General features: G+C 34.2%; 2 protein-coding genes across 7 annotated transcripts in view; both read right to left on the minus strand.

Annotated features, from left to right (window-relative positions):
* Positions 1-82: 82 nt before the first annotated feature.
* LOC135160361 (dihydroxyacetone phosphate acyltransferase) lies at positions 83-8,609 on the minus strand. Its single transcript, XM_064116815.1, has 7 exons — positions 8,084-8,609; positions 7,627-7,969; positions 3,202-3,612; positions 2,194-2,707; positions 1,449-1,741; positions 846-1,099; positions 83-515 (listed from the first exon to the last, which is right to left on the minus strand). Exons 1-7 carry the CDS (start codon positions 8,084-8,086, stop codon positions 177-179), a joined length of 2,157 nt encoding a protein of 718 aa, XP_063972885.1. The 5' UTR covers positions 8,087-8,609; the 3' UTR covers positions 83-176.
* Positions 8,610-9,793: 1,184 nt separating this feature from the next.
* Positions 9,794-14,684, minus strand: part of LOC135160377 (ETS-like protein pointed) — a 107,483-nt gene continuing 102,592 nt past the window's right edge. For all 6 annotated transcript variants that reach the window (XM_064116866.1, XM_064116863.1, XM_064116865.1 and 3 more), the window contains 4 exons: positions 13,191-13,406; positions 11,867-12,469; positions 11,015-11,312; positions 9,794-10,782 (listed from right to left, as the gene is read on the minus strand). In XM_064116866.1, the coding sequence (XP_063972936.1) occupies positions 10,719-10,782; positions 11,015-11,312; positions 11,867-12,469; positions 13,191-13,406 (1,181 nt within the window). In that variant the 3' untranslated portion in view covers positions 9,794-10,718. The remainder of the gene's footprint in view (positions 10,783-11,014; positions 11,313-11,866; positions 12,470-13,190; positions 13,407-14,684) is intronic.

Genomic DNA, 14,684 nt, shown 5'->3' on the forward strand with positions numbered 1-14,684 from the left:
TCGAACAATTTCTGAACAATTAGTCGATGAGTGTCGCGATTTAAAATATGTGTGTGGAAGAGGAATCTAATGGGTTCCTTCATGGCAGATATAAGTATTACTTTATTAATTCAACATTGTATAATACTGCCAATATTGATCAATTTGGTATTCAATTTGGTTGTATGACTGAACAATCACAACTTGGCCTGAAGTGTATTGTCAGCTTGACGAATAAGGGTGAGGCCAATATCCAGGTAACTTCCAGGTGTTTCTCGCGATAAAAGTATCGTCTCGAGATCACCAATAACTGTTGAGATATTTGGTCTGTCTATCTCGTAATTCGGCTGATTTTGTACGAGTTTTATGGCACCGTATGACACTAAACTCACTAATGTCGATGAATACAGATCTAAGGAAAGGGTGTAGGGATGACGGACAAGGCTGTTATCTTCAAAGAGCAGAGTCTCTGCTTGTCGTTGAGATTCTTTCAGAATGTTTTTTTCGGTTGGACCCTCCATTATTAGATTATCCCACTAAAAAAAAAAAACAAAAAATTACTTGAGGTTCTTCTCATTACTGATCATTATTTCTGTGTGTCGTCTTGATGAATTGGACAACAGTTGGCGATTTCTGAAGATATAAGATCTGGACTACGAAATGGGGTAAAATTATTTCATTTATCCATAATCAGATCATTTCTCATGATTTATTTGGGATGGACGATACTGACGGAGGATATTTACAATAGAAAAATTCGTTCCTATTTTCTTTTCGTCGTTAAAGATTTTTCATAATTATCATTTTCACAAAGAGGAATATTCATATAGAAAATCGAGCCTTCATCGATCTTTATTGGTACTCACCTGATATAATGTTAAACACGTTACATAAACGGCACTGATGAATGGTGTAATTAAATTACTAAGTAATAGTCTGAGTTTCTCATTACTTCCATATGTAATTTGTTCGCTCTCTTGTTTAAAACATTCTACGTTAGTTAAAAACTCCATCTCATGCGTCCACTCATCGGCAATTATGTTTTTATTGTCATCAGTGGGCAATCCAAATTCATTACTTAATAACGTTCTGAGAAGAATATACTTTTCTCGGGTATAATCTGAAAAAAAAAAATACAACAATTCCGGACAAATTCTAATTTCGAAGAGGGTGAGTTTAAATCGCGAAGTTGATGGCATTAGTTTTAAAAAATATTCACTTTATTTTTAGGAACTTGTGGGTAAAAAATTTAATGAATGAAAATCTCTAGAGTTCACCTTCGTCATCACTACTTTTGTGTAAAGATAGAGGATGCGTATTACACATTAAATAATTTCTATTATTGAACAACATTTATCCCTAGTTCTAAGGGAAAATTTAATTTTCAATTATATAGACGTTGTTTAACTCGCCTGAATATATAGACCTTAAAATTATTTTTTTATTTTGTAGAATTTGTTGTCAATTACCTTTGGATTGATGTGAAGTGTGTACTGAAACAGCAGCAATTGCTGCTTTAGTAAAAAATGCGAAAATGGGATTGACATAAATCCCAAGGTTGATAGCAGGAACAGCTATTTTCATTGTTCTCTCATCCAAATCGTGACCCCTGACATTTCGAATTTTTCCTGATTTTACATCCCGATAATTATCATGAAGAGTCAACGAATTATGTAAATCGAAACTCAGTAAATTTTTGTGAGTATTCAGTGACTCTTTGATGTCATCTTTTTCAGATCGCCTGTATGACTCGTCGTCTCCACTATAATTAATAAAATTAATGAACTAAGGTCCAGTCGGATAAACCAAACTATTTGGAATAGATAGTTTCTGTTTCTCAGTGATTCAGTGATAAATGATCTTCTGACTGATCAGAGTAATGATTCAGAAATGTATGTTTCCTTTAACGTTTATATGATCGACTAACTCTATTTATTTTTAAAAATTTTCAGGGTAAACCACCACACAAAACTTGTTCTTGGCACATTTTTTACAAAAATTTCTTTTTGTTCTTTTCAGCATTAAATTTTTAATTTAATACAACTCTTGATTAAACTAAAGAATCAACCACAAAACCAAGAATACATCAACTCCTTTCAAACACATTGTAAATAAACAATCATCTCAGAGTAGTCGTAAATATTTCTGAGTGACCTTCATTATTGGCTCAGCGATATCGATTGTTCGACAAAATTATTCTCATTTCCCACTTACCTGTCAACTTTTGGAAAAATTGTGGCCCCTTGTTTCTTCATAATTTCCTTCAACCAGCAGTAGTCCTGCAGTAGTCCGTCAAAACAATACGGATTACGTGGATATGAATGAACACGTTCATTGAATAGTACAGCAATCAAATTGAAGGGCATGAATACGGTATTTCTCTTGTGGCTCTCAATGATTTCAAACGCTAAATTTTTCACAACCTCGGTGGGTAATTTTGCATTTGGAGATAAGGCACTCGTCCTACGTATATTGTAGTCCATGAATTTTTGTGCTGATATCGGTGGTCCTATGTTAAAATATATGTGACCGTGTCCTCGGTCTTCCTTGAGAATCGATAGGGATTTGAAAAGTCCACTAGTGGTCTCTGCTGGCTTTGGAACCCCGAGTAGTTCGTATGAGAACAAAGACTCTTCTAAGGGTCTATCGTATGCTACGCTTATTGGTACAAATTGAATGTCTGGCACGAGACCTTGGAACACCGCCTCAAGGATCATACTCAGTAGTCCTAGAATTGGACCAGAATGATATCATTTTTGTTCTGCTAATCAATAGAAAATGAAAAATGGACCAGTAGTGAACGGAAATGCCCGAGATATTCAATATCATGATTCAACTGCTGAGCCTCCCCCTCTCAAAATATAGTTTCAATTTTTTTTAGGACTAGAACAAAAGATTTGTTTTCCACACGAGGAGCGAAACACTTCAATAAAAATTAGGTGAAGTTTTGTAAATTCTACGGAACGTATTTTGTTAAACGCATAACTATTCTATTTCCATATAAAGATAGAATTCCATTATTTGGACATTTTAAATCTTCATTATATAATAATTGCGTTGATTTAATTAGAATGTTAATTTAAATAGAATTCAATCGCAATTATCCGGCAATTTAACTAGAATTTTATGCCTCTTCTCGACTGATCTAAACGACAAAAGTTGGAATAAAAATACCCCTGAAAGGACCCACTCATTCTCGAGATATTTTTACTTTCAACTCACCATATTTGGGCGATATGCTCTTCTGGCTTCTGCTTCTCGTTCCTTCGATAAAAAATTCAATTGCTCGGTCGCTATTTTCAACTAAAGACGCGACATAAGCCTTGAAAATTTCCTTGTATAATAAGTCATGAGAGAAACTTCGTCTCAAGTAAAATGCTCCAGTTTTACGAAGCAATTCACCAACAATTTTCATCCTGTAAAAATCCATTCCACTGGCAATATTTGGCAGGGCCATTTCATATGTAAAAAGAAGGTACGACATCAGTATAAAATCCAGGTAACTTCTGTGGGATGGCACATAGACGTACTGTACATCAGAGTGTTTCATCTGCTCGCGTATCTCGAGTAGATACTTCTGGTTCACTCGAAAACTCATTAAAATTCGCTTCAATACTTTAACGGTTAGCAGACCTGGAACATTTTACGATTATCAGAAGTGGTAAATATGAGAAAAATCGATTTTATTACTTATGACAATTTTTAATGATTTCGTTTGATTTTTTCCACTGAAAAAGTGATTCAAAAATTGAGATTGATTGAATTAGAGATTAATGATGATCTTCCACTGATAGAATGATTATCGAAGGCATTAGAATATTTTTTTAAACTTATTAACGTGTGGTTCCGCGTCAACATCACTTAAAAAATGATTCAAAGGTTCTCTAAAAGACTCGAAGGAGATTGTCCAGAGCAAAAATAATGTTTAGCAACAATGTCAAGTTTCAATCAGAAAATATGAAGAACTAGGTGGGAATAGTTTTTTCGTAACGACAAGGTTTCAAGCGTGATTAATCACTTATCTCTGACAAACGAAATATTTAAAGCAGCTCTACACTCTTAATAAATTCAAAGATTATCGTAAACAATTTATCAGCTGTTTAAAAAAAAATTGAAAAATCAGCACTTAATAGTGTCGGGAAAAACTAACATTTCCGTTGTTGTCGAGGTTAAAATCTGAATTTTTAATCATTACACGTAGAAAAAGTCCATAAATTCTTTGACGCGTCGTGGAAGATAATCCACCGTTTAGGAAACAAATTGAATTATGGGATGATAAGAAGCAAATGTTGGAAGAAATATCAGTACTTCCCGAAATTTAATTTAGATAATGCTGACTACGTAGGAATTTTTTCGAATTTCACTCATGCAATTAGTTGGAAAATTAGGTAAATGAAAATATTTAAAAGCAGTGTATCCAGTCGGTATAATACAAGAGTCAGAATTCATGAGAAAAGGTACTTGTTCAGGACGAAAATCCCTCTCGCAAAGATTAGAATTCTTGAAGAATTCATCAATTGTACTGCCATAAAGGCTCTACAAATTTTCAATAAATTTGACGTTTCATTTTGAGGTGTTTAGAAGTTATCATGGAAACAATTTCCCCCCAAATATGACAAATAGATGTTTAAATTTTATGTCGAACCCTCAGAGATTTTCAAAATGGAATAATTGCGCTTTCACGATTTCCATAATTTTCGGACTAATAATTAAATAATAACAAATTCTTCAGCCACAGAATGACTAACAAAAGATGATTTCAGAGCCAAAGTGAACAGCTCTCATTAACTAGAGATTAGTAACATTTGCAGAACCAAAAAATTTTGAAGGCATTTTATGGCTAATAAATATCAACTCTATAGTGAAGGAGTAAACCGAGTTGAGTCCATTTAACGATTTATGAAAGGGAAAAAAATTCATTACCTTCTTTGGTTTATTCTACAAAAGGTAAAAAATATTTATCTCCTCTAGATTCCCACATATGCATGAAAAACTACTCAATAAACAAGATCGACATAATTCAATTTACGGCTTCAGTACGAAAGTGACATTTGCATAAGAAGATCATAAAAGTCGAATAGGATCGTATGAATAAGTAAAAGACAAAACTGGGACTCCATTTTCATGAACAATTTCGAGTTATTTTTCAAAATTTGCTGATTTCTTTATGACTCCTCATAATCTTCGCTAATTTCCAAAAGTCATTATAAATATTGACCTAAAACCACTCGATTTCCCGAGGCTCCAGCTAGTCTTTTCCTTGACTTCCATTTGAGTTATGTAATACAGTCCGCCCCCCCCCCTTCCCCACCACCATGTGCTAAACGGAAAAACGAAAGTCTCAGTTTCGCACACCTTTTGTCGGTATTTTTTAAACACTGAAAAAGGTTGCATACAATTAGAATAAGAATTCGCTTAAATTTCAGATGTGACCATTATCCAAAATGCTTTTTAGTTTGTGAGAAATCTCTACAAACGATGTGTGAAATTTTTAATTTTTATTTTTGCTATACGAAATGAATTACCAGAAAAATGAAATTAGAACTTGAATATATTATTGAAAATACTAATGAACATAAAAAATATCTCTAAACTATTTTACATTTATTATGGACTTGTTCTGTTCCAAATGTTAATTAACGAACTGTTAATCCCAGAATATTTCCAAATTCCGAAAACTAATAATTTGTTAACGAATTCTGTTGTAATGCCTGAAATTTAATAATCATTTACTTCGTTTAACTTTTGTGTGATTTTATTGTACGAGTTTCGGGTCCTTAATGGACTAAATTTGTCGACGTTTCTATTAACTAATTTCGTTTTTGTTTCTTTGGGAGGATTATGTCCAGGAGATTCTTGTTTGGGGGAATACGTCCTAGAACCCATTGTTAGACACTTCAATCAGGCATCACCTCCAATATGCGCCCAAAATGATAACAATTCCTACACTGAGTGAAAAATATCGTGGGTTTAACGAGATATATCTTGTTGGATGCATATTCTTTCATATAAAAATATAATTCTATTGTTTCAATGTTTTAATTGTTGATTTGCATAATGAGCCCGCAATAAAGCGTAGACAATTAACAATTCCGTTAAAAATGTACCATTATGCTATTAAAAATTGAAATATTCGAGGAAAACGAACTAATATACGATAGATTCAAACCCTCATTTGATCGAAGCATGAGGTTCGTGTTTGGAGCCCTCAGAATTATTCCGTTGTCGATATTGATTGTGACCGATTGATTCAGTCAAAGAATAATCGTTCTGTTTTATTAAAATTTTCTCTTTGCATACATGTTTGCAAGATGTATCAATATTTATGACCACACAAATCATAAACTGTTGCTGGAAACGTTTGATGGCAAAGGGTTTTTTGTATTTTTTCATTGAATGGTCGGAGGTAAAAACCAGTCTGAAGTGCACAATCTTTTGCTCGCAAATTTCATTTCCCTCATCTAGATCGCAGTTTTTGGATTAAACGCCGCAAGATATTACGTCACCCGGCGATAAAAATATGATCTGACGAGTGCGATGTTATAATCGGCAAATAATACTTTTATCGTCGTGTGGCATAATGAACTATAAGGATATACAAATATATTTTACAGTTCAGTGCAGACGACGCTATAAATTCAATAATTGCTAATTGATTTGCATGTGAATAAGTTTTTTAATCATGAATATTCAATTGTATACTAACATATCGTCTTTTCCTCGATTGCATTCATCTTGCGATCGGCTTTAACTCAAACGCAAATTTTAACGTTCAGATCGTTTTACGCGAAACTTCATTGTATTATATTCCTGTTTCGTATTCTATGTAATGACTTCTGATTATGTAAATTACCTTATGTGCTGTGGATATATTAAATAAGGGAATCAGTACGATTAAAATTCGATTTTCTACATAATTATTATACTCTGAACATCCGTTTTTCACTCATAAGTAAATAGAATCAATTATTTAAACATTCATAAAGCTTTTTTTCTAATAAAATTGATTTCTGAAGAAATTATTTTCAAGGCACAAAGTTGATTACTTATAAGAATATTTATGGAATATTCATAGAATTATTAGGAACTCAAAAATTCCTACCATAAGATAAAATTTCATACTGTTATCCAGTGAAAAAATTCACCATTTCAATATTGAACTTTCTAAAAATCTGATTGTCCCTCATGTGCAAACACGACTTCAAAACCGCAATTTCTTCACGTACAATAAAATTGTAGACAATTCAGGAGCGAAGCCATGAAACGAGATAAGTTCACTCATTTCCGAATTGAGTTTCTTTGCGATATCGCCGAATTAAAGAGAGATAGCGGAATTTTCGTCAAAAAATTTGGTGTAGCTCTGAATTCGCTCCACAAAAAAGGTTCTACTGATAATCTCCCTATTTCCCCTCGATCTCAAGATATTCATCACAAACTGGTGAATAGTCAGCAGTGACTTATCTCCTTTACCACTTCGCCACTGACATTATCGTCCACATTATAAACTGCAAAAACCGTTAAACATTATTTTTATTTGTAACAAAAAAAGGCCACTAATTCCTCGGACTGAATTCCCCTAAACCCGTCAGCTTAAAGGTTTATGTGACAATGGAAAAAATTGAAATATCGAGGACAATTATGACTTACCAATCCATCGAACAGTAGGTAGATGTGCCTTGCTGGCCATCTCCTCGAGCATATCCCTAGCCTCCCTCCTGACAATGGCCTTGTCCACTCCCCTAGCAGCAGCCAGAGTTTCCACAGTAAAAGCTACCCTGGGGTGATTCAATGCCGCCTCAATGGTTTGTTCCCTGGTGTACTTCATTCCCGGAGGCAGAGGATGAGGTACAAGAGGATCCATGCATCTCGATACCCATAAAAAATCAGAACTCTTGCGTCTCTCTCCGAGTAAATCCACGTAATCGCTATTATCCCCCATTATCACATGAATTTCTCCTTGCGAGCACTCGGTCAATTTGTCACAAAACACCTGGGAGGTAATACCATCAACTGACCATTCGTTTATGTATTATATACATCCACTGCCTCACCCATCGCCCAACTCCAGACACTTAACATTAAAACAAAGTCCAGGGCTCATTACCATTGCAAAATGCAAATCACTCAGGTCTCACTCGAAAAAAAAATAAAGTAATCGAGAGATTCCAGTGTCACCGGTCCCCTGTTGTGACCTAAAAAGCCGGGGATTTTGTTTGAACACTGACGTTTACCCTCTCTCCTTGTATTTATCACTCTGCTTCGTCCTCTCTGTCGCGCTCTTGTCGATGATGTTGTAATACTGATTGTCAATGGCGAACACAGGAGTGGGGTGCACTGGGAAACACGAATGTGACAATATGGCAGTGATAGTAATGCGATGCGTACGCAGATATCCGACAGGTGATTGTTTTGCGTTACATGAATAAATTCAATCGTTTGTACTAGGTTTGTGTCCGTTTGTACTGAGGTTCAAAAGTTTTGTTAGCCTCTCCTGCAATTTTAAATGACTAATTAAAAATCGAAGATGACTTTGGCCGACAGATTAATAGACCGAGATTTGTCAATTGTTTCACTCGATATCGATAGAGAATTGTTGGTAGTGCGATAATTTATTTGTATAATTGTTGGTTAGTGGAAAATGTGGCACACAGCGATCACTACTCACAGATACCCGGTAGTCACGAGGGTTCCGCCTGTGGCACACAGAGGTCACTTCTCAGATTTATTTATGTAAAAATAAATGAGAAACTAACGAAATATTTTAAGAGCACTAGAAACGAGTACAAACCTAGTACAAACGATAGAATTAGTTCATTTCGCGGAAATGAATCACTTGTTTGCTATCGACATAGGGATCTCTCTTTGTCTCCACCACCCACCAAAGTCGACGGTGGCGTCTCTCACCACAAAACTATCAATCTCTACCTTGTCGACGCTGTTTAACCCACCCTGCGCCGCCTGTACAGATGCGGAGGCTCCGTTCGTACTTGTTCAACTGGACAGAGAATTTTCAAACGGTGAGAGCACCATTGTGCAGGGATTCAACTGTCGAGACAAAAAAACTATCAATCTCTACCTTGTCGACGCTGTTTAACCCACCCTGCGCCGCCTGTACAGATGTGGCTATGCCTAGTTTTTTCTCTCGACAGTTGAATCCCTGCACAATGGTGCTCTCACCGTTTGAAAATTCTCTGTACAGTTCATCATTTGTACAGTTGAACAAATACGAACGGAACCGCCCATAATGACTCCCGCGGTGGGAGGCGCTACCATCGATTCTGGCGGCTGGCAGCGAGAAAGAAAGATTTGTATGTTAATAGGAGACAGGTGATTTCTTTTCGCAAAATGAACTGTCGTTTGGACTAGATTCGTACCCTTTTCTACTGCACTTATAATGTTTCCTTAGTTTCTCATCTAGTTTTAAATAAATAACGTGATTAACCCTCATGAATGGAGAGTATTTGAGAGTAGGGGTGACTGTGTGCCACATTTTCCATTAACCAATAATTAGATAAATAAATGATTGAACTACCAACCATTCTATGTCAATATGAAGTGAAACAATTAACAAATCGGTTGGCCAAACTCATATTGGATTGTTAATCGTTCATTTTAAATTAAATGAGAAACTAACAAAACGTTTGATGCTCAGTACAAGTATCAGCCATCTACATTTGAACATTAAACATTTGGGATTAATGAGAAAATATTTAAAGCCTGGATCATGTACATGTTATTGTTAGTAACATTGAATGTTCAGATAATATTTTTAAAGATGGGAAAGGCAAATAAACCATTTTACAACAGCGACAAATTATTTGTACAAATGACTTTCTTATTTTCTTCCTTCTCTTTAATTGTAAGGTATAATGAATTTTTTTTATTGTAGTAAAATTAGAGTAATAACAATCACATACCGTGTTCAACTATCAACGAGATGTTTAACACACATGTTAAAAATTGATGGGATATAAATAATTTAGATCGCATCCTTCTAATCAATTATTTCTCATTCGTTCATGGTTTGTTTCTTTCTTTGATCTTAAGATGAAGATTTACGATGCACTGGGAGTGCTTAAAAATCACGTAACATTAAAAATATATATGTATAATATATATAATATGTATAAATTGTCGAGTCGTTTTTTTACTTTTTAAATTTTTTTTACGCTTTTTCTATTTTCCTATAAATATTTATCTAAAAATCTTGGTTTTTTGTGGCAAATCAAAAAATCACTTTTAAAGATAAACAAGTTCGTAATAATTCTCATTACGGTTTTTTTTTTAGAAATTACTTAAACGTCATCGCAATTTCATAGTTCAACGTATTAAAAAAGAATTTCTTTACTTTCACATTTTTTTTTCTCTTTCATTATTTATTATTCATTTTTTTTAGGCACCAATGGTATGCGGACCCTGTCTTTGGTACGTACGACCGATTAGATTTTTTTTTCCATTAATAAAAAAGAAATTAATTGAACAAAGTAGACACGTTAAAAATTCGTGTCAACAGTTAAACCGAGTGTTACTATCATTTTGTTCTCTCAGATTTTTCACGTTGTCAGTTGGATGTTTTGCAACCAACTTGAGTGTTTTTCTTTTCATTAATTAAAAAAAAAGAGAAAAAACTAATAAATTGAGATAAAAATTGAACGAATTTTCGGGGCAAAATTCGTTATTATGACAACACATGTGTCCCGATATGCACGTTCCTGATGATATTAAAAAAAAATACAGTCTCAGTCTTCTTCCTTCTTCTCTGGTTTCAAGTCCACCATTGCGTGTAGCTCTTCCGGACTGTATCTGAAATAAATAACAATAAATTAACGATATGTCCATTGATCATTCTATCCAGTTGATCAAAATCTGGTTAACACTAACATTGTTCACTCACTCCATTAAGTGATAATGTTGATTGACATTAACCGATAATTATCGAGACAATTGTTTAATTAGCAAGAGCATTGTAGACTTTAATCTTTCCTCCTATTAATTTACAACTGAGTCATCAATGATAAATTATTATCACACTCACCCAAGAAGACTCTGCAAATCACAAACGAAGCGATAGACGTATCTCTTTCCGGCTGTTTTGTGGATAATATTTTTGTCGTAATAGTAACGTAACCCACGACTCAATTTTTCATAATTCATTTTGGGTTTATTTTTACGTATACCCCAGCGACGAGCCACTTCATCGGGATCAGTTAATTTGAATTCCCAACCATCACCAGTCCATGATATGAAACCTTGACACGATTTATCAGTGAGTAATTCTAGGAGAAACTGCCACAGTTGTATTGGACCAGATCCAGTGAAACATGGGCCACCACCTGAAACAAATAGAAACACCACTAAATTCGCCATTTCTTATAAATGCGCAGGCTCAACTAAAATCAAACACTCAGGAAGAATTTTATAACAATTTCTCATTACATTTTCTGCGTCTGCATATACGACTCCCGATACTTGTTACATATTTTTTAAAGCCAAAATAAATTTATTTAATCAAAGAACTGCTTATTTCACCCGATGAAAAATGAATCGACATTGAATAAAAATTAATTACATCTCTGAAGAAAAATTATTTCATCGGATGTCATCAAATTATGATAAAGCCTTCAATTTTATGCAGCTTTTGGCCATAATATGCTCTCATTAATATGCTCCATTTTCACGTTGGACGATCTCAGAAAATTTACTCGCATAAAAATAAAAATATAAAAATCACTGATTAAAATAAAAAAAAAATTGAGTGAAAAAATCACTGGTAAAGAGTAATAATGAAATTGAAAAAATTAGTAAAAAAATCTCTATGCTACATAAATTTCTCGATCATTGCCGACACTCCTCTAAACTGAAAATAAAAATGTTACGTAATATTTACCAGTGTATCCAGCCAGCATAGCACTCTGCAGCAACGGTTTCTGATCAGGATTATTAGCAATCGACGCTGGATGATGAGGATTCGTTGAGTCACGTGGTGCTAAACCCGCCAAAAAAGCTGGATGATGAGATAAATGTTCACCAAGTTGTCCAACCCCCCACTGTTCAGCCCCCACCCCAGGATTGGAACCGCCAGTTGGATTGCCACTCCCAGGAACAGTTTGAAAAGGTGTTTGATCATATTGTCCATAACTTCCCTCACTGTATCCCTCGTGATAACGACTTCTCGGATAATTTTTAAACGGTGGTGGCTGATATTTTGGCTCCAAATGAATTCCACTTGTACCATAAAACTCGGGGGAGCCATCCAAATTATAAGGATGGGATGTTTGATGCTCCTGTTGGAGATTGTGATACTCCGATGACTCGTCGTAACCTGAGTAATGGGCTGGTGTCATGTAACTGTCTGTTGGTGCGTTATTGACCCGTAAATCATTCTCGTTATTAGCAGTTGCACCGAGATCATTGCCACTACCACCACCTGGCATACCACCACCACCACTGCTCTGCAGGTGTTCGGATATATGGTGGCTACCGTAGTTTGCTGGAAATCAATGAATTTTAGATGATTAGACGTTATTTTTGGTGATTTAATCTTCTTATGTATTATCCCTCTTTCAAAATTAAAATACGATCCGAAAAGCGTCAAAATTATTCAGTCAATAATAATTTTTCGCAGCGTTTAAAAACTTCTACTAAAGACAAATGATTTTTTATGACGACAAATGAAGACAATGGATCCCATCAAGAAAATTCGAGCAACAATCACTTCAAGAGGCTTTTCCATCAAAATATTGTAGGACACGTGAAAAAAGTGTTGCATATTTCCTTAAATTTGACTTTCCTTACACAATCATTTAAACATTATATTTATTTTATACACTTATATGCATTTACGCGTTACAAGTACATATATTTGGCGGAAAAAATATTTTTTTCTCGTGTCCATTATAGAAAAAATATATAAATTCATATTTAAATATTTACTCGTCACGAGTAAATATATTTGGCAGAAAAAATATTTTTTTCTCGTGTCCATTACAGAAAAAAATATATAAATTCATATTCAACATCTTATCACTTGTTCCCCTCTTCAAACAACTAGATATCATCAATAAACAATTTTTCAAACAGTGTTTACTCAAAAGTGATATCTCCATTTCATTAAATCAATCAAGTTAAATTCATTAAACTCGTCATTTTTATCATAGAATTAACGATCAATGATATTACAGTAAAAATAAATCATAGTTTCAGATATTTACCTTCCGCTTTGAGCTGATTCAAATTCCGTAAATGTATATATGCATTATTCGCGTTATTATTGTTGTTATTGTTGTTATTATTATTATTATGATTGCCAGTTGGTGTTGTTGAGTGAGAATTTTGTTGTTGAGAGTTGTGATTGTGCGGTGGTGGTGATGTTTCATCTCTCTGGCTATCATCTTGGCATACGGGACTGCGTAAATGATTGTAACCACCTGAAACATCAAATGATAACAAAATAATTAGTTGTTTATCTTGATGGGCATACGGAGTACAGTAGAGTCAAATTATTGGGTTCAGTTTACACTTTAAAATTCAATGACGATGGGGAGACGGCTAATTGGAGGATTTTTTTTTGTTTGATTTAAATCCGGAGATGTGATTTGTGGAGAGAAAGACGGGGCATAAGAGCAACGGGTGAAACTTGTGGGCGGTAACGTACATCATTGGCTGGGAGAAGCTCCGCCTCTCCCTGTGTCGGCATCCTTTCCCTCGTGACAAGAGCGCAAAAGGTGATTTTTGATGAGATATTTTATTGAGAGGTGGAATTTTTAATCAATTTGTTGACTTGTTGCTTTGATTTTTTTTACTTGATTTTATTTCAAGGTCTAGGTGATTGTGAAGTAAAAAGTTATTTTATAGAGCTTTGGAAATATTGGTGGGACGCAAAAATTAGAATTTTGGCAAATAGTTTTTTTAATAATAATTTGAAGCCATTTGAGGAATTAAATTTCGGGAATTTGATGGTCCGAAATAAATATGATGCACAATTATTTATTTATTTAGTGTTTAGGACTTTTTTTTCTCAATTTACTGAGTGATTAGAAAAATCGAAGTAGAAGGAAACTTTTGAAAAGGTTTTGAATGAAAGTACCAGTTAAACTGTTTACGCGTGAATTTGTCTGGGTTAAAATAAAATAATTTTCGGAAAAATATTTCCAAAAGGAAATTTTATGCATTGAGTTTTACCCAGTATTTTATTTATGTATATTGTTAACGTATTAATTGATCCTGAAACTGATTTTTCGCTGAGGTTTGCGGTGACTTTAACGAATGTTAATGGAGAGATCGTAAACTTTGATTTTTGCTTTTATTACGAGTTCTGAGTAAGACTTTTGTAATTTATGAGTTTATAAATTCTGTTTTATGGAAAGTGTATGAGGAATTTCTACCGATCATGTGAAATATCGGCCGGATATTGAGTTTTATTGGCTCGAAATAGAAACAGTAAAAGTACTTAACATCGATTTCGAGAAATATTGAAACAATTTCAATTCATTTAGCGAAAATGACGCGTTCATTCCAAAGTAAAAAAATCATTCACCGACTGTACGTAAATTCGAGAAATTAAATAGCTCAAAAAATATTGTACACAAATTAGTGATTTCGCTTTCCTTTCATTTTAATATAATCGAGAAAAATATACGAAAAAATTACAGAGCTTTTACGTCATCGTGGGAGGGTTTTCCTCTTCAGAAATAATTACTGAAAAT

The sequence above is a fragment of the Diachasmimorpha longicaudata genome, chromosome 3 (assembly GCF_034640455.1).
Source record: "Diachasmimorpha longicaudata isolate KC_UGA_2023 chromosome 3, iyDiaLong2, whole genome shotgun sequence".
Classification (NCBI taxonomy): Eukaryota; Metazoa; Arthropoda; class Insecta; order Hymenoptera; family Braconidae; genus Diachasmimorpha; species Diachasmimorpha longicaudata.